We start from the raw sequence: 20,883 nt of genomic DNA, 5'->3' as shown, positions 1-20,883 counted from the left end.
CACACGCACTAAACACTTCTCTACAGTTACACAACATCATCTTGTGTTTTTGTTGCAAACAATAGAAGGAACCAGCCCAAAAAGGGCACAAGGGAATGGGTGTGGGTGGACACAGGTACTATACGGCATGCAGGATACATCGGGACAAAATCGGACTTACTTTCTACCTTACTTCAGGACACTCATTTGTAAAGACAAGCCTAAAATCCAAAGTCTCTTGATAACGTGGGAGATCTAAAGAGTGGCAACTACTCAAGGGTGCTTCTGAACTAAGATTCATGGTAATATATTTTTAAAGAAAAATAATACTGATTCATAGATTCTAAGGCCAGAAAGAGTCCTGGTGATCACCTAGTCTGGCCACAGAACTTCCCCCAAAATAATTCTCTTTGAACTACAGCAAATCCAATCGTGATTTAAAACTGGCCAGCGATGGAAAGCCCACCACACCTTGGGTAAATAGTTCAAATGGGGTTAATTACCTTCACACTTATTTCCAGTCTGAATTTGTCTAACTTCACCTTCCAGCCATTGGACTGTGTTATACCGTTGTCTGCTGGGTTGTCAAAGGTATAATGCAATCCAGTGACTGCAAGCTGAAACTAGACATAGTTACACTGCTTTCCACATGTGGAAAATCAATGCGACAGAGGGTCCAACCAAAGGCTCTGGGATTGAAGGATCTGGGTACTGACAAAAGGGTGGGAAAACTCTGTTGAGGGATGAAGAGTTACAGTTTTATTAAACTCTTTTCTTCCGTCAAGCTTTGATGGAAAGTCTAGATTTTAAAAAGCCTGCATTTCCCAGAACCTAGTCAAATGCAGACAGCCACCTCTTATCTCTGCTGCCTTAAGATAGATAGCTAAATAAATAAAAATCCTGAATACTGAAAGATCTGGTTCAGCTAAATCAATTTACACTCTGAGATTAAAATCTAACCTTTTTCTGATTAACCAGTTAACACACTTTTCTATAGCTACAAAGAGATAAGACTGGGCTACAGGCTAAGGCAACATATATCCAGGGCTTGTTTCAAAGAATTAATGGAAATTTTAATACAGAAATTTTTGCAGAGCAAAGCAAATACCTTTTTGCTTGTGATGTAAAGTTTCCTGTGCTGCTGAAACATTTTTCTTACCTTTTCACAAAACCAGCAAACAGGAGTGCTGCCAGCTTTTTTGCCGCCCTAGGCGGTGGAAGGTCCCGCCCCCTAAATGCCGCCCCCGACAGAGGTGGCAGAAGGTCCCGCCCCCGAAATACCGATGACGACCAGACGGCCGAAGATCCGGCCGCCGTGGTCACCGCCCCCCAAATGTTAGTGCCGTAGGCGACTGCCTAGGTCGCCTAATGGGTTGCGCCGGCCCTGCCAGCAAACACCAAACTAGTTTTGTGTTTAATGTGCATAACCTTTCATACAGCCCGAATGGGTTACCATTTAGAAATCTCATGGCCTGGAGAGCTGGATAATCACACAGTTAGGTCTGATTGTACAACAGCTTGGGAACAGACAGCATAGAAAGCTTAGTCAATCCCCAACTTAAAATCATACGGTTGCTATGTCTACAATGCACAGTTAACCCGGGTGATCAGCACCTGGATCTGGGCACCCAGTTGCGAGCATCCCCACTACAAAGACCTATCCATGCTAGTGTCCTCACTGTTTCTGCACTCATCCGTGTGTGCCTGGAGGCATATCCCATGTTATTTGTTCTGAGGTGCTCGAAGATTCTTTCCCAGTCAATTGCAGAAGAACTTTCTGTCCTTAGGGAGGAATTGTGGGCAGGGCATTGGAGTGATTTAGCCTGCATCCTCACTGCAAAGTGATCAGATTCTGGACAGAGTTAAAGAGGAGCCTGCATTCTAATCCACACCCAAAGCCTTTCCATAATCAGGTCTGAGGTTTTCCTATGTGGATGGTGGGGAGGGGGGTTGGGCTAAAACTCAGGTAAAAACCCAGATTAACTCTGCATTGGAGACATATGCTTAGACTGTAAACTCAGAGGAAGGGATTATCTTTCTGTTCTGTGTCTGTACCTGGCACAATGGGATCCTGGTCCATGACTAGGTCTCCTAGGTGCTACAGTGATATAAATAATAATGATCTATAGTATATCATCATCAACAGGTATCTACTTTATACTCTTCATTTTAAAGAGACACTGCACCCCAGCAAATGCTTGAAAAATGTGGTAAAAAATTACCAAATTTACAAACCAAATGCAATTGGTTTGATGGAGAGTTTGTTTGATCAAATGGCTGTGAAACCCATTTTTTTATGATTTGCTTCACCAGCCAGGACACTAACATGAATCAGAGAGATGTGACCAGTTCATGCACAATCTTGGAAGTCAAGCAGGATCTGGAAGGAAAAGCTTGTGTAGTAGTTGGTGCAGCGAATCCGTAACAGCTTCCCAATTCCACCACCTAGTCTTATGTCTAGGGAGAACAGGAAAGGGGAAGAGAATTTCAACTTCTCGTTGATGGCATTTTCACTTGAAAAAAATAGGTCATATGGATTAATTGTAACCAAAAGTCTCACATGTTCCCTGTGGTTCTCTCATTTTTCCAAATGGCTGATGCATGGAATTCAAAAATTAAAGGGTGGGATTTGAGAACAGAAAAAGGAGCTGTTTAAAAGACAGAATATTCCAGTATTTTTTTCCTTTGTATCAAGGAGAGCAAAAATACACATCCAAAGTGGTAGAGAAGAGGTTGGAGGGGATTAGAAAGCAGAGTCTTCCAGTCCGTCTCCTGTTTAGCCAATTTGTACGCTAGGTTATTTAAGAAGCGGTAGATGCTCCAATAGAAAGCAGGCAGCAGCAAACACAGGGATCACCTCGTCCTCCCAATGGCATTGAGGTCAGTACACTCTGACCCTTGCTTCAGTATGGAGAGCCTGGCCATCCCCACACCCATTACTGCCTTTTAGTGCGGGAAAAAACTGTTCTTCAGACTTGGGGATCTGGAATCCGATAGGCCCCCATCTCTGCTAGGCTAAAACGAACTCAAGTATTCCAGTGCAACCTCATATACGAATTTATATTGTTCCTGAAAGAGAAAGAGAAAGCCAGTGGTAAAATGGTAGCAGTGAGTTCTTAACAGCCTGATTCTGCAAGGTGCCGAGAACCCTTCATTCCCATTTCCACTCCACTTGGCACGATCGGGCTCCAAGAGTTAAACATTTAATAACTTGTAGACCCAATTGCACTTCTCTGGCACTGGCAGAGCATAAAAAGGGTGCAAAGTCATGAGAAGATAAAGACACGCCCATACAGTCACGATACTGAATATTCATCATTTCATGCATGTCCTTACTGCAACTCTCACACACACCAGAGGGAAATCATTCACTCTAACTGACTGATCCAATGTAATTCATATTGGGCAGTACCCTGAAGTACTTTTTTTTTTAAAAAACTCGTTCTTTACTCACTGCACTCTACGGAGGTGTGTAAGGGAGGGACACTTACCAGTGACTCCACCATATTGGATTTGTTATTTCGTAACGTCTTCACTATGTGGAACACGTCAATGATATTTTGCTGCTGAATCATTTCACACACGCTGCAGATGGCACAGAAGGTGCCACTGCGTCCACCACCATTCCTAGGCATGGAAGAAAAGAGGCAGTTTATAAAGGGATGCAGGGTCTGGCGCATGGAGGCAAGCACCCTGCAAAGGACAGTGCTTTCCCAGATTCAAAAGCATGCATCACTGGAGGTACCACGTGCAGGCCCCATGCAGGCAGGAAGCTTCAGAAGGTTTGAGATGAGCAAGACAACAGTCTAGAGATTTAGAATATAAGAATGTGATTTGAAAGACACTGTCAAACTTAGTGACCTTGGGCAAGTCACTTCACCTCCCTGTGCCTCAGTTTTCTCATCTATAAAACAGGAATAATACAGAAGTCACTTGTAATCTTGTGAGGCTTCATTCATTAGTCTGTACAGGGGGGTTTTAGATAGTCGTATGGAAAGTGTTATACAAGAATTAAGAATTAACTAATAAACGTTGCACTGACCATCATGGAAAAGTCTTGCCACCTTTATGATGTATGCTCAAAACTATTCAGTATCTAATCAATTAATTGTAACCAATCATTATTTGTATTACAATAGTGCATTGAGACTCCAATCAGGATTGGGGCCTCTGAACAGACAGAAGTAGACAGTCCCTATTCAAAGAATCAATAGAGGGCTTAAAGTGGAGCTTCCAATGCCATAAGCAGCAGTGTTTTTGTGACCACTCCCTATTTACAGTGGAAATAGTGGCACATCTTACCACGATTCATCACAGTCCTTAACTTCACTTGTGTCTTGATTGCAATTTAACCTAATTTTCCCAGCTCAAGTATGGGCTGGCCATCTGATTTCCACATCAATTCTTTTTGCCCTGCACCATAGGATAGGAAGTATTCCCAGCCATACTTACAGGCAGTGGACAACAGTGCGTCCATCTCTCCCGTCGTACTGCTCCTGCCATTTCTCTAGCCGTCTGACCACCTTCAGGAGGGAGCGTTTGGATGGAGGAGTGTCCCGGTATGCTGGCCAGCCAATGTACTGCAAATGCTGTACTATACGATATCCATCCTGGGGCTAAAACAAATTGTTATCCACTTCCATTATACCATCAGAAAGGTGGTGAGGAAGAGCAGGGGTATGCGAGGGGGTAGTAGTCATGGGTTACATATGCATTGTTTAACATCACCAAATGATGTAATTATTCCTACTAATCAGTGTATAACTTAATAACAACAATATGAGTACAACTAGGCTACAGGCCAGAAGGAAGCACACTGTAGCTGGTTGCAAGGCCTTCATCTCTTTCCAAAGAAAAAAAAAAATCCAGAGAATTAGGGTGGTTTCAGGTTTTGAGGAAAGGAAGTTTTTTGAGGAAAGGCTTTAGTTGAGACTGCTAAAAGGCCCGGAAGGAAATGGGGCTCTGAAAATAACTGTTTTTATTCGGGAATAAAGTCATCTCATGGTGGAAGAATGAATAAAATATTTATTCTCTTCCCCTCTCGCCTGTTTCGGAGGTTGGTGATACCATACAGAGAAGAGACAAAGCAGTCATTCAAAAAAACCAATGGGGGAAAAGAGCTGGTATAAGATCCTCATGGTGATTTTACCAGTAGCATAGACCAGCCCACAGTTGCCTCTATAATGGCATAACCAAGCTATTGCGTAAACTCAGACGCAGAGGTGGATACAAGGGGCACTGGGATTATTTTCAAAGGCCAGTTGGCATCTCCATTTCTAACAGTGAGAGGAACAGGAAATATGGGGATAGTACCTAACTGAGTGGGAAATCTGTACTGAAACAACAAAGTAAATATCAAGGTTATCCACTGCAGCAGTGCAATAACTGTGCTTCGGTCCATTATACAAATAACCCTGGTTTGTGAGCATGATTGGGGCTGTTTCCTCCCATCTGTAGGGTTGGGGCTAATGGATGCTGAGTGAAAAGATTTTACAAAGATGACAGTTCCTTATTAATAGGGGCACAGTGGCAACTGGAAACCCCAACAGTTTAGCCAAGCAGCACTGCACCGAACTTCAGAGATAGGAGCTCCTATACCCTTCAGCACAAATGGTTGGCAGAGATGAAGGGAGATAACAATATCCTAGTTTAGCTAATAGAATTAATGATGATTTTACATTGACTGCTAGTTGATTACGGTAACATGCCCTCCAGGACATATAGAAAACGCTTTCCAGTTAAGGACAGAAATCCAGTTCACATTATTCACCTCATGATTTTACTGAGAAGTCTTGTACCTCCTAGAGAGGGGTGCAGCTACAAGATTCCACCTGTGGCAGCGGCAAGAAAATCCTGCAATGGAATTTTTTACCTGGCCTTGGGATTTGGTGGCACCCCTGCCCCTTGTCTGTTTGAGCAATAATTTACAGAACAGGACCGATGAATGAATAAATGGATGTCACTGATCTTACCCTGGCCATGTTGCAGATACGGAATATCCTATTGATGATGTCATCATCAATGTCTGCTGAAACAAACTCCACCTGGATTGGACCATAACAACAGGACGTTTTCTCTGGCCAGTACTGCATGCAGAGCTAGTCAAGGTGCAAGACAAATGGAAAGCAGGTCACGTACAGGCTAGGAAACTATCAATCCTCTTTTCTTCTTCTAACCCCACACCCAGTTCAGGAACTGTAATCTAAACCCAGCATTACAAAGGATATGGAAGCCCTGGCCTTTAAAGGGGCTGGCAGACAAAGTTGCTGGAGGATTATAGATTTAAAAGGACTGTGTTAATAGATTAGTGTCTGTGAGTGAATTTAGTATGAAGCACAGAGGTTTTGTGTTGTGAGTTAATGAGGAAACACTCAATACCAAGAAGATTAATCTTAGTTCAACCCAAGTGGAACTTTTATTTCTCTGTGCAGCCAACTTTTTTATATTCTGAGTTTACTAGCATCTAGGAAGGGGGCAAGCCAGATTGGTTTAAAAATACACACATCTCACATCTCAAATTAAATCACAACTGAACCTTTTATATGTTTTATTTTTATTAATATATAATGATTGACTGTTGGATGTCCTCATTTCAATATAGGAATATAGGAGCTATGAAAGTTGCCACCCATCTGGGATCCTGCATTATCAACCCAACCAGCGAAGAGCATTTCTGTCTTGCCAGGATGACTGTAGAATTGTTCAAACTTCTGCAGAATGCTTCTGGGATGTTGTAAGGTTGTCATCACACCACATGCTAGTCTTCATAATTACATTTTAAAACTATTAGTCTCTCTGATAATATGGTGATGATTGTAGCATAAATGCTTAGATTAGATAACTATGGACAGATAGAGAAGTACAATGTCGTACAAAGCTAGTGTGGTGAGCGCAACATCCTGATACAATTGATTTTTTTGCAGAAATCTCACTCTCTTAAGTGATATAAAACTAATTCCTTGTGCTGATGGCTTACAAGATATGTAACTTTAAAACTGTCATTCGTCCCTTGGTCTAGCAGTGTTTTTTGGCACTGATCCAGTTTGGCAGACAATGGATCTCAGGTCAGTGTAATTTTCAGTTCATAATTAATCACCAAATCTTCTCTCCTTTCCCTTAAAGTACAACAAGGAAAAGCAAAGCATGATATGGCATTGCTGGTGAAGGGTGGCCAGCAAAAATACTGGAGTGCTAATGCTGGAGGATTTCATTTTTCCAGACTCTAAATGTAAAATAACCATGAAAAGAGGTTTCGTATTTCCAGAGAATGTGCAGGACTGTTTCTTTCCAGTTTGTTGGGCAACCAACAAGATTAAAAACTACTTTGGATTCATTCCCAGGACATAAAAGCAGGTTTGATGAATCAGATAGAACATAACGAGTCCTGAAGGACCAGGGATCCTAGATAAATCGTATTTGAGATTTCAGACACTTAGGACTCAGAAAACTGGTCACACCAACAGCTTGGTCTTTAGAAAGGCTGAACTGGAGGCACCTTAATGCAGAGAGGAGCAGAAGTGAATCAGATCCCACATCATTCATTCTGCTTGGAGAATCCCCCTGATGAGAATGTGATTGGTTTTTCCATTAGCACTAATAAAGGCAGCATCATAACTGCTGCCTTCAGGGGGAAATATTTTGAAAAGAGTGAGGAGCAGATGAAGAATTATGTTATAAAGTGCAAAGTACCCGAGGCCACTTCTGCTGTTTAACAAGAACTACAATGGGTGAAGTAGCAATCTCATACTGCAAATTTCCTGCACAATGTGTGATCACCCATCCCTTTCTGATGCTACCCATCATGAGACTGACTGCAAATGCCAATGCAGTAGCAAGAGTAACCACTCTTCACCCGGCAAGCTCTAGGACTGAACATTATTTTAGGTCTGCCAACCAACTAAACAATTTATACAAAAAGGAGAAAAAAATAAATTGTGCAGTAAGTATCCACTTCCCTCCTCCCTTTTTGCTGACTGTAAATCAGTTTCTCATAATGAGTGATCGTTCAAAAGCTTTGGTGTTTCACTTTGATTAATGCACCCAAAACATCAGGTGCTTCTCCACAATCTCATGCAAATTATCCAAACTTCCCAACTCGGCAAAACTGGACTGGGGATCTCAAGAAAAAAGGATCGATCATATGATTTCACATATGTCCTACTTCCGGTCACCTGGCAATACCACAAGATCAGGCTTGTTGAGAGTGTTTTAGCATTTACAGGTCTGGTCGCAGGTGGAAAGCAATGGGCAAAGATGAAGAACAATGTGTAAAAGTATTGAACTAGGCTCTTCTGAACCACAAAGTTTAGCTTGAGTTTTGGCAGGAGTGGCAGAAGCACCCTAAAAGTGTGTGTGTGGGGGGGGCCCACAGGTGCCCGAACTGTGGCCCTGCCCCCCAGTGCCATGCCACCCCCTGAAGCCCCCTCCCCACTGCCCTTGAGGCCCTGCTCCCATGTCACCTCTTCCCCTAAAGACTCTGCCCCTGCTTGCTCCTCTCCACACCCCCCCCCCACCCATTGCTCAGCCTTATGGCCGATAAAAATTGTCCTCCTACTTTAAAAAGTGTGTGTGTGTGGGGGGGGGGGCATGGCCTCCTGTCCCCCTCTCCCTCCTCCCCCTCCTGTTCTGGCACTCCTGGTTTTGGGTGAAGATTCACTCTGGATTGTACTTACAATTGTTTACCCATTCCTATGCAGTTTCCCTTTTGCCTCACAACTTTTCTGCCTGTCTTGAATAGCAACTGGGAACACCTGAAGCTCCTTTGATCTGTGAATAAAGCTGCTTGACAGAGCTATTAGAAATCCACCTACCTGTGCAGCATCCATCTCATTCAGCATCACTATGGAGGAGCAGTTGTAATCAAACACCAGCCTCCAGAAATCTGGTACAGTGTTGGGTAAAGGGTGCTGGGTAACAATAAAGGCAGCAGGTTGCTTGTGGCTCTAACAAAAGAATAAGATTAGTTACAAAAATCAATCCACTTGTATTGAGATGATTATTAAACCTGGGAGGCTAAAGCTATGCAATCTGAGCCATTTAACCAGATTATACAGATCACACCCCCTCTTCCTTGTTATCACTGTGCAATGAATGAAGCCCTCATAATGGGATCCCTTTGCTCCCAACGAACACATTTCATTAGAGAAGTGGCACAAGAACAGGAATTATGCAAATAAATTATTTATGTTTTGGGGGTTAGCAAATAACAATAATATTAATTAAAATTAAGAAAGATAACTGCTGGAAGCAGAATGTTGCTTCTTTTCGTGGCAGTAGATGCTAGAGACCAGTCAGGGGGCTCTCCCTCACTCTGATTTTGTTTCCTGGGAGCAGAAAACTAAAGAGTTGGCACATTCAGATTTGAGACCACCCTCTCAGGGACGGAATGTGGGGAAGTGGTCCGAGCACTGGGCTCTGGAGAGCTCTTCCTGACGCTGTTCTGTGACTTTTGGACAAGTCACTTGACCTCAGCATGTGTAAAATGGTTAGAATGATACTTCCCTCCCTCTGAAGAGTGATGAGAGGCTTAATGGATGTTCATTAAGTACTTTGAGATCACAGGATGAAAGGAGATTACAAATGCAAACTATTATTCCTCTTTGGGGGCAGCAGACAATGCTTAGGTGAATCCATAAACTATAGGATTTTGCCTACCCCATCTCAGGGAGACGGAGTACATACACCGAAGGGAGAAGGTCTCCCCTCAGCATAGGCAGCGTCTTCACTAAGCACTACAGTGGCGCAGCTGCTGCGTAAGTGTATACAATTCCTCAGTCTCCTGGGGGCTGGATGAGCCACAGTTCCACCAAGTGTGTGTGGGGGAGGGAGGGAAGGAGGTAGAGAGAAGAGTAAAAGAAGAGAGATTTCCTGAAGTTACAGATATGAAATGGATCAGGGTCTGCATTTCATGACCCAGGAACATGGGCACGGGCAAGCCTATGCCTTGCTGATTTGGGTAGAGGTTGTAAAGCCAGTTTGCAGCTTATAGTATTGGAGAGACCAGACCAGCAGAGGCAAGAGCAGTCAAAAAGCAGAGGGTAGAGGGCAGGAATTTATTTGTAAATGATGCAACGGTTTCACATTCTACTATCCTAAATAGCACAGATCCCTTCCATTCTCCCTTTTGTGGAGGCTGCTGCTAGAACTGCATGTTAGACACAAAACAGCTTCTGCTTAGTGAAGAAGCAAGCCCCTCATTCTCTCACTCTCTGCTATTAGATAATGGAGATGTGCCTTCGATGACAGTGTCTCCAATTCACTTGGATAAAACTGGATATTGCATCTAATCCCATTTCTAGGCTTATTTTGTGCCAGAGCAAGCCCATAGATTGTACCACCAATTGTACAATCCATTCAACTTAACAGCTGTTAGAAGACAGATCCATTTGATGGAAGCTTGAAGGTGGGAAATTGTGGTGCTGGGAGGGCAAGTTAATAAATTGCAGCTCCCCCCTCACCCACCGGATCCTGGGTAGAGATGGGGAGTCAGTGTTGTTAGCCCCATTTCACAGTTGAGAAAGCCGAAGCACAGAGACATTAAGTAGTTATTCAGGAAGCCTGGGGCAGAGGAGGAACTAGGATGAAGGTCTATTGATTCCAAGTCCTCTGCCTGAACCACAAGACTGTGACAGCTTCTCAAAGGTCTGAGTTTGAGACTTGGGCATGGTCCCTTGCTTCTGTACTAGGCCAGATTTGGGCCCATTCTGTAACATAGTGACATGTCTGATAGATCCTTATTTTCAAAGAAGTTGGAGGTTTGTGCCTCCAGAACTCAATCAGCAACCCATTCCAAGGATAACATCACCCCTTCTATCAAGAAAAACATTCAACATTACCCCAACAATTGGATTTTTTTTTCTCCCCCAGTTGGAGGAAAGTTGTTGCGACCTTGTGATAATACACAGAACATGCTGAAACTCAGATGAGAGGAAAAATAATAATGGAGGCACTTGCAATAGATACCCGTGGGAAATGACTGATGGGAGAAGTAAAAATGAGCATCATTGAGATCACGTGACCCCCTTAGAGCAAAGCAGGCAGTCTGCCAGGCTTCCCAACACATGGAAAGAACTAGTGACTCATATAAAGGCAAGACGGGATGGACTGGCTATTCTAGGTGCGACACTGGCAAACCAGGTGCCAGCTTTGCCAAGGCTTTAGGCCTCAGCTGAGCACTGACAAATTCATTGCTGGAAACCAGTCTGTTTCACCTGTGTGTTAGTACAGTTAAGATGGGGATTGGACTTATAATAATGTGTTTAGACGTTATGAAATGGTTGTAAATTGCTGCATGTGTTAATCTCACCTCTAATATCTTTATCACATGCGATAAGGTAATATTTATGTTTTTTGTCTTACAACTATAAAAAAAAATGTTTGCCCTGAAACTGTCAACTGTCAGAAGGGATTATCTCCTGCTCATTAAGAAGGCTATCAACTAAATGGGCCATTGTGAGACATCACAATACAAAGACTGTTAATTGAAGAGGTTACATGCAAAAAGGCTCATCCCATCAGCTTGAATTCTGGAAGAAGGAAATAAAGACTGGTGGGAACAAGATTTTTCATTTCTTTTTTGCTGTTTGGATTCTGACAGAACCACTCTAGACAGTGACACTAGGATCCATGATGTGTTCAAGGCTGCAAACAATAGGCTAATGGAGAAAGGAAGGAATTCCACCCAAGGGTCCATCTCCCCCATTAGTGATATGGGATTCCGGTTGTTTCAGGGTGTGTTTATCCCAAGAGCACTGACTTGCTCTCTCTGTAAAGTGGTAAATAAAGAAAGGGAAAAAAACATCAGCTGAATGGATTGATTTCAATGGCAGATGAAACAATTTGTTTACATGAAACAGTGCATTGGCACAAAAGGTGCCACAGAAATGCAAGATGATGTTATGTTTTAGGTGTTGACATCAGACAACTGTAAAAACCAGATTTGCCAAATTCTCAACTTAATCCCTTAAAAGACAGGAACATCACTATCCCAAACAAAAACAAAACCGCAAACCAACTCCCTATGTTGGTTGGAAGCAATGGTAACTCTTCACCTGGTGTCAGATTTACAAATACTCCGATAGCAATGTCCTTTCCAGGCACCCCTGCCCAACGGTCTCTGAGTAACTTAGCAATTGGAAACCATCACTATTATTTACAATAAAGAAGTGACCTGCTCAACTAGATTCTACTGTGCAAACAAAGTGAGGAGGAGAGGGAAAACAGCCCTAGACATAGGTTCACTACAACCTAACACAGGCCCCTTAGGCTCTGAAATGTTTTTCATAGACCCATAGATTCATAGACTCTAGGACTGGAAGGGACCTCGAGAGGTCATCGAGTCCAGTCCCCTGCCCTCATGGCAGGACCAAATACTGTCTGTACACATCTGATTCCTCTGCCAATACTCTTCACTCTATACGCTCAGATCAAAGGGTTGTTGAACTCCTAGCACATTGTAACTTGTTTTTAATACTGTTGCCTATGCAGCTTCTCCACCTGCCTGCCTGCCCCTTCACGATAGCACCCAAGGCTTTTCTTCCATGGGCCTATTGGTCAATAAAGATCTCTGCCAATAAAGGAAACATTAAGGCATCAAAAATATCCTCGGAACACCACTGATGCATTCCTGCATGTGTATGAACATGCACAGACGTTGGCTTCCTCCGGGCCCCAGGGGTGCTCAACCCCCTGCTCCACCCCAGGCCCCATCCCCACCCAACGCTTTCCCTCAAGCCTCCACCCCCTCCCTGCCTCTTTCCCCCCCACCCCATCCCACTCCTTCTCCCAAGCCCCCACCCCTGCCCCGCCTCTTCCCGCCCCGCCTCTTCCCACCCATTTCCACCCCCTCTCCCAAGCACATCCCATCCCCACTCCTCCCCCTCCCTGCCAGAACCTCCTGCACGCCGCAGAACAGCTGATTGCAGTGTGTGGGAGGTACTGGGAGGAGTTGATTGGTGAGGCCATCAGTGGACAGGAGGCACTGGTGGGGAGGAGAGGAACTGGCTGCTGGTTGGTGCTCAGCACCCAGCCTTGGAGCACCCATGGAGTCGGCGCCTATGTGTGAACATGGGACAATCAGCCTGGCGCTGCTCTAGTTGCAAGATATCAGCAAAAGGAGCCCCGAAAAACAAGCATGTCTTGTGTTTGACCGATTTCTCACAAGCATGGAAACGAACTGAGGCCTAACAAACCTGACACAAATTGAGACTGGTGCCATTGCTAACAGTGCCTGTAGGTTGTGCTTACATCCATGAGTGCAGCGTTGATGTAGTTGCTCGATTCGCCATCTACAGAGATAAGGAAAGGGAGGCACCGGTCCAAGGGCAGCACATCCATGCAGCGATTTTTGTCATGGTTTCTTGGTAAGAGGCCAATGCTGCAGTCTTCTGGCCGAACACGCGGTGTCACAATGTTCAGGGTCTGTAATTGGAAGAGAGAGAGGTACAGGCAAAGCCTCTTAGAGTTTATTTCCAAAAGGGATGCCCTTAAACATCAAATACAGATACTCAACATGCTTTGTAACCTTTACTTTCAGTTTTGAAAAGACCCACAAAGCTGAGATCCAGATGTGAATCTTCCCCAAGTATGGAGCTGTTTGGATGCAGGACTTTAGATTGGCCCATTACAGAGCTAGATTGGGGTCACCTATTTAAGCTAGGATCTATAGCCAAACTTCCCCAAAGTTCGGAGGTGTCTGAAACCCAGATTTTAGCTTGGATCCACCTCAGACTTTGACTTCGCAATTTCACATTTGAGTTCCTTCAGAACCTTTGGGTGAATACCATCTGGTCCTGGTGACTTACTACTTGTTAACTGATCAATTTGTTTTAAAACCTCTTCCACTGACACATCAATTTGGGGCAGTATTTCAGATTTGCCCCTCCGCCCCAAAAAGACTAGTTCTGACATGGGTATCTCCTCAACCTCCCCTGCAGTGAAGACTGATGCAAAGAATTCTCTGCAATGGCTTTGTCTTCCTTGAGTGTTCTTTTAACGCCTTTGTCATCTAGTGGCTCCACTGCATGTTTGGCAGGCTTCCTGCTTCTGATGTTCATCTTCACAATTAACCATCCAATTCTAAGACACCAAACCAGGTTTAATGACACTTTTCTGTTCTCTCATTTAGATTACAGGTGCTGTCATGGTTACAGGGCTGGATGTACTTCTGACCCTCTGCCTGAGTGTACCCCACTGGTGTCAGGCCTTGTGCCTTTACCTTCCCTGGGGCTGGAATCATGATTCTCGCACTTATCTATCATCCTGGGCTATGGTATCCGGCTGGTGCTTACCCAACAGGTCCAGCTAGGCTCAGAACCTGCAAGTCTTACCTGCAGGTCCAAATGGGTTTGGAACCTGTGGTTCTTCACTTGGGCAGTCAGTGACCAGTGGTGAATATAGTGAGCAGACAGCCTTCTTAAATCAAAATATTGTTTTATCTTAATAGTAGGAATAAAGCGTAACATGAGCGAACAAGGATTTTAAAGCAACAAAAGATCTACATGCATGTTGATATTAGCTAGGGTCTTGCCATCCTCTGGTAGAGACCCTAAGCAGGTCTCTCTTTCCCAGGCACCCCTAATGTCTGGGTCTGGGGGTCAGTGTTTTCCTCTTAGCTGTCTCTCACCCTGCTGGAGGGAGTATCTCCTTTGAAATCTAGACAGTGTCTTTATTCGCCTGTATTCACAACCTTCCCCTCTGCTGACAAACTACTCCCGTGAGCTCAGTAGAGGGTTGAAGGTAGAACATCAAAGTGGATGCCTTTTGCACTATTTTCTTAAGTGTCGGTAGGTGGATGGCTATCTGAAGCTATAGTTCTTTTTCCTGCTTGCATGCAGACAACCTTTTCTTAAATTAGCCTGATATATTCACCCAGTTAAACCCCCTTATGACTATCAAACTCCCAGAAGACATAGTATTAATAAATTATTGCAGAGGAGCTGCACGAATGCCACAGTGGGACATTACCACAACAAACTTAGGATCTGGACCATGAACTTCAAACCATCTGAAAATGCAGGGATGTCTGAATCTGTGATCCCATCAGTAACTTAGATGAAATGTTACTGTTTGTCCTAAATTCAAAAGATCACTCAGGCCTGTATAACTATCCATGATGGATTTCCATTTCTAGATGGTGTGGCATCAAGAACAATGTGAAATCTCAAATCCCGTATGAAAACACACCTCTGCCAGGATGCCCATGGTAAGCTGAGTAATGAATGCCATGACAGGAGCCCTGTTAGCAATTCATCAGTATCTCTTCCACTTGTCCAATAAACAAATAAATATGTTTAAGCCTCCAAACTGTACACTCAGCTAAGGATATCTGCAACCCTGTATTCTTGTGATTAGTATGGTCTTCCCCTGCTATCCCCCGCATTGTGTTCAAGCCCTCTCTCCCATGCCCCCATTGCATCTTACCCCATTCAGATAATTAAAACTATTTGAGGCAGGACCTGATGTTCTGATACGTTTATGCAGTGCTCAGACAGTGAGGTTCCACCCATCCAGAAAACTCTGGGTGCTATTGAAATAAAAATTATTATTATTATTAATAATACATAAAAATCTATAGTTATCTCAACTGGTTCATAAAGATGGCAGCTACTTATATTTTTTTGCACCCTTCCCTGTTCTTCACTAAGTGCGCACAATTAGGGCTGAGAAGAATGCTGTGTATAAGTGATGTCCTGTAAACACAGCTTTCTACAAATAGATGGAGAAGGAAGCTTTTAGGCAAACTAAAGAATTCCCTTCCCACAGGAGCTGCCAGCCTCCCACAGCTTGTAAAGCAAGTGAGCAGGACACAAATCTGTTTCACTCGGATCCTGCCAAAATAAGCACAAACGGTGGTGTCATTGTTCAAAAACACTACATTTCAGGAAACTGGGCTTTGGTTCGTTTGACAAGTAAGGTGTCCAGAACCAGAAATGCTTTACAAAGCACAGGCCACTTGTGAAAAGCAGATGCATTAATGGCATTGCCGGTCATTGGGATTCAAATTACAGTTTTCCTGTATCCAAATCTTGGTAAATATATGCCATGTATTAATAGAAAGGATATGTTCTCACTTTGTGTATAGGGAGTTGAGAGCTGGGAAGGAAGAAAACCATCTACCAGTAATTCCAATCTGCTACCACAGTAGCCAACACTTAAAACTGCAGAGTATTAGTACTGTAGGTTGGTGCTGGTCGAGACACTACATTGCAGCAGAGATTTGCTGCAGGTAGAGAGTTCTGCACTTCGCTGTTAATGGCCAGTCAGGATAACTTCTGAATTAATGAATGCCAAAGTCCCTCCCTCCCTCTTTCCTTCCAAAAAAGCTTTTCAAAGACTTGCCTTTCCCATGAACTAGAGTTGGCTGAAAACACAAAAAGTGATTGACAAATATTCCAGGGAATAAGAGCAGCATGTTCAGTCCACCGTTATTTGTGGGGTCATTATTCATTGGTGCTGAGTAGCCACTGGGTATTTGTGAAAATGTTTGTGCAGCCTCAAAGTTTATTCCATTTTAGCACAAACGATTCTGCACCTGGAAATCTGCACTTGAAAGTGCACTACTCCTGGCTTGTGATTCTCCTTTGTACGAAATTTCAGTCATCCAATCAGGGTGGAGAAAGAATCCCATGCGACTTGGACAATCACTCACGAACAGCACAGAGTCAAAGTGAACAGTTAATAAATGACCCATAAACTGACATTTTTTCACATAAACTATGTAGTGAAAGTAAGAACAACAATATTTGTTGAAATTAGGATTGGGTCACGAATGGAGCAAAGTGCAATATTAGCAGTGAATATTATACCCGCTTTTGGGCTACTGGCAATCATGAAATAAGATAAAACAATTGATAAAACACATGCCCCAAACGCCAACTGCTATTGGTGCAGACATGAAAAGGGCCACATGCTTTTACCTGAAATTCATCTTTTATCTGGCTGGAATTTGTCTGCGGATCCAGTCTGCTGATGTTGTAATATATGGATCGGAACTCACAAACCGGAATTGCTGTGTTGCCACAGAGACATGCCTCTAGAATGGCATCATGTACAAAGACATACTGCTCCTGCACAAAGCACAGGGACAAGATGTTGCAAATTAACCCCGTTCTAAATAAACATCACAAAATTTCACAGTAAACTTAAATCCATGGAACTGTCAATGCTGATTTTGTTTAAATTGTGCTCACTACAGATTTTTAAATGTGAGTGTGTGCACACATGCATGCATGTTGTGGAAGATACAACTTGAAGAGCTCCCTCCACCAATTGCTGAGTGCTACTGCTGATGAGAGGCTGGTCTTGGCCCTGAGTGACTTCTGCCAAGATGGCCTGGTTAGTATTGTTCTTTTTACAAAATAATTTTACCATGTAAAAAGAAAACCTGTATCTTATAGTTGGAACCAGTTCTCTGCTCCTTATGGGTGACTGCATCCCTTAATTCAGTTATAATAACCTGAAAGACAGGAGTAGATGACACTGCTCCAGCAATGTTTCCAGTGAGCAACAAAAGACAGAGATCCATATACCACTGCCTGTGCCATAGATTTGTGCAGAATGTGCCTCATCAGCACAAATGTTCAAGCAGGACAAAATTCAAGTGTACTCATTAGGCCCATAAAATTCTACATTTGTGCATGTAAATGGGCAGTCTGCGGATTTAAACTGAGAAATTCTGCTTGCAGATGTGTCACAAGATGTGCAGTTACAGGTTTTGCAAGCACAACAGCATTTTGTGAGTGAACTTGTTTTGCCCACCATTAAAAATGTGGCTTGTACAACCCCTTTCAAATGTAAACGTAAAATGTGAAACCTCTGGACCCCAGAGGCACAATGGAGGGAAAAAATCAGTATAAACACTTAGTCTAGGACAAGTATTCCACAAATAGTTTAGGAGCAATTATACTCTGGTGGTGCTATTGCAGTAAAAACAACAAGATGCACGACCAGCTCTATTCCATCTCTCTCGTCTGTAATGGACTTCTGATTACTGGTAATTTGAAAGATGCATGGTTTTCCACAGGATAAACAGAATGTTCTTTACAGAGACCATATCCTGGGAATGGAGTCCAGCAGAATTATAATTGTTCCCCTTTTTTCTATGCTCTGTTGTCCTGATTCAGCAGGGTAATTAAGTACATATCCAGCTTCAATCAAGTGACTAGTTCTACTGAAGTCAATGGGTCCATTTACGTGCTTCAAATATGCGCATGTACTTAGGCAGCTTGCTGAATCAGACTCTTAATTCTTTGGATTGATTAGGGAAATGTATTTTGTGGCATATTTCACATATTTGTTTAGCTACGTGTAATTAATTGATATCAAATGAGCATGATGTAAGGGTTCAGATATTAGGTTGATAAGTGCAGTATAATAGAAGAGCATAAGGCTCTTCTGATGGGTCAATGCATGCTGCATATGTATAAACCTGGTACAATGACACACACCAGGACTCATGAGATAGTTTGATACAATGCAAGACAAAAACTGAACAAGGCACCAACAGATGAGTATCTGGGTACATGATTTATCCTTATGCCTTGGGTACACTCAATATGTGCCTGTACTGGGAGCATTTAATACATGCCTATTCAAGTTTAGCTACACAGAATTCCATACAACAAGCTGGTGGTGGAAACAGGCATTGACCTAACTCACTCAGAGGCTTCTCTTGAGTAGAGGCTGACAGGAGGGCTGTAAAACAAGAGAAAATAGCTGCTGGCACCTACCTCTGTCTGTACCAAATTGACCCTCTGGGATCGTAGCTCTCGCACACAGTTAAATATGTCTACAACACCCTCATTCTCTGCCATGTCAAGCATGATGTCAATGGCAATAAAGCACCCTGTCCTTCCAGCACCAGCGCTGCAAAAAAGAATGAAGCCCTGATCAATAGACCATGAAGAGGCAGGGCTGTCAAGAGGAGAAAAAAAATCTGTGTGTTGCAGGCACAGTTGTCTTCCTTCATTAGCTGCCCTTCTGTACTGAAGGACTGGTTTTCTGTGTTGCTGAAACAGCATGAGACATAGGAGAGTGAGGCTAGGTGGTTTTCTTGGGAAGGGGAAAAGAGAGAGGGGTAAGAAGAAAAACTATTTCTCAGACACTAGTAGGAAGATCAATGAAAAATATTCTAGCCCTGTCCAGCAATACTTCCATAAGCACTCGAGCTACAGAACATCTGACTCTGTTATGAACTGAGACAGAGAGGAAACTCATGCTCTTGTAATTAGAGGCAGTTTCAGAAAATATATTTTGGAAGAGGTTTTCCCATGTGACTTTTAAAAGCGCTCTGCCATACTCAGGTGCACATGTTGAAGGGGGCCCCAGTTCAGTACCCGCAAGATCCTTCTCCCATTTTAGTTGGTGGGAGTTACATTTGGTACATGGAGAACTGGCCTGGGGTGGAGAGAGTCCAGGGTGGGGGTTGTGAGACTGTAGAGAAGGGAGCTTTGGGCGACTCAAGTGCTTACATTTAGAACCCCCACTGCTTGCGAGACTTGAAACCTCTCACATGAATGGTGTTGTCAATAAGTCCCCTCTCCCACTGGGGAAGTCATCCGAGTTGTCTAAGTGTGACAGATAAAGAGAGGAGGAAGTCTCTCCCTATTATCCTAGAGGAAAGGGGCAAACTCAGCTAGAGCCAAGAAAACTTTCGATGTATGAAACTCCAGACGGTGCTGTAAAGCAGAGAGATATGAATGAACATGAATTAATGTGCCAGATTAATCAAGGGCTGAACAGGGGGAAGATATTTTTCATTTGCAGAATTTTAATGAATAAGTGGCATTTCCTCTCTCTTTATCTCTCTGCTTTTCAAAATTTTAACAAATAGTTATACCATTTCTATATTTAGAGGTCACTGGCAGGCCATAAATATCGAGCGGTGATATTATCCAGCAAGGCACTGGTAGGGAGAATTTGGCCATTACCACTTAGAGCTAGTCATTAAAATTCAAAAGCAGATAAATAACAGAGAGTGAATGGCATTTATTCATTAAAATGTGAAGGATGAAAAATCTCTCCTCTCTTTCTCAGCATTGCTGAATCAGGACCAATCTCTTTCGAAGGCCAGGCCTGGGTCACAGCTCTGAAGTAGCAGATAGAAACCCAGAGTTGTGGAAAATAGCTACCACCTTCCAGCTCCTGGGGTTTCATTTGTATTTTATTATAAATCTGCCTGCCTGCTAAAGACAGAGGGATTAATTTATTTCCCTTTTTGGGGTGGTCTTGGAATTTATTCTCTCTTCCCCCTCGCCTCATACATGCACTCCCTAAGAGGTATGGGACAACAGTTGTAACTGGGTTATGATTGATTTGGTTTGGAGGGGAAAGCATGGAACAGCAATTGTGTTCTCTGACCTTGCTAGCTTTTCATCTATGCCTCTTCTATAAACAGATATGTTTGTATGTTTTATTGGAGTGGAAACATTGGGGAAACAGCTGCTATATACTATTTCTCTGTTCTGGTAACATCTTTCTTGCAATGGGATATTGGCAACTCTTGTTCAGTGGTTGGAGGCCACAGTGCTATTATATGCATATATTAATGCAAATACAAAATCAAATGCAGCTCAATTTTTTTAAAAAAAGAATGGATAATTTTGTGACTACCACTTGTAGCTGTCCTCACTATGCGGGGTTACCAAGACATCAGCTCATCGTCACATGGTTGAGGAAGGGACTTTTCACCCTGTCAGACATTACGTAACTGGTTATGTGAATTTTGGAGGTCTGGTGCCTCTCTCTAATGCAGGGGTGGCCAACCTGTGGCTCCGGAGTCACATGCGACTCTTCAGAAGTTAATATGCGGCTCCTTGTATAGGCACCGACTCTGGGGCTGGAGCTACAGGTGCCAACTTTCCAATGTGCCGGGAGGTGCTCACTGCTCAACCCCTGGCTCTGCCA

At 43.3% G+C, this 20,883-nt stretch overlaps 1 protein-coding gene across 4 annotated transcripts in view; it reads right to left on the bottom strand.

Moving 5' to 3' along the window:
- Positions 1-1,299: 1,299 nt before the first annotated feature.
- Positions 1,300-20,883, bottom strand: part of PTPRT (protein tyrosine phosphatase receptor type T) — a 699,175-nt gene continuing 679,591 nt past the window's right edge. For all 4 annotated transcript variants that reach the window (XM_054046511.1, XM_054046508.1, XM_054046510.1 and 1 more), the window contains 8 exons: positions 18,708-18,843; positions 16,896-17,045; positions 13,225-13,398; positions 8,790-8,921; positions 5,952-6,077; positions 4,432-4,595; positions 3,471-3,606; positions 1,300-3,048 (listed from right to left, as the gene is read on the bottom strand). In XM_054046511.1, the coding sequence (XP_053902486.1) occupies positions 2,995-3,048; positions 3,471-3,606; positions 4,432-4,595; positions 5,952-6,077; positions 8,790-8,921; positions 13,225-13,398; positions 16,896-17,045; positions 18,708-18,843 (1,072 nt within the window). In that variant the 3' untranslated portion in view covers positions 1,300-2,994. The remainder of the gene's footprint in view (positions 3,049-3,470; positions 3,607-4,431; positions 4,596-5,951; positions 6,078-8,789; positions 8,922-13,224; positions 13,399-16,895; positions 17,046-18,707; positions 18,844-20,883) is intronic.

This window comes from Malaclemys terrapin, chromosome 12, assembly GCF_027887155.1.
Source record: "Malaclemys terrapin pileata isolate rMalTer1 chromosome 12, rMalTer1.hap1, whole genome shotgun sequence".
Lineage (NCBI taxonomy): Eukaryota > Metazoa > Chordata > Testudines > Emydidae > Malaclemys > Malaclemys terrapin.
The sequence above is the reverse complement of the archived record's forward strand: the minus strand, read 5'-3'. Positions and strand labels throughout refer to the sequence as shown.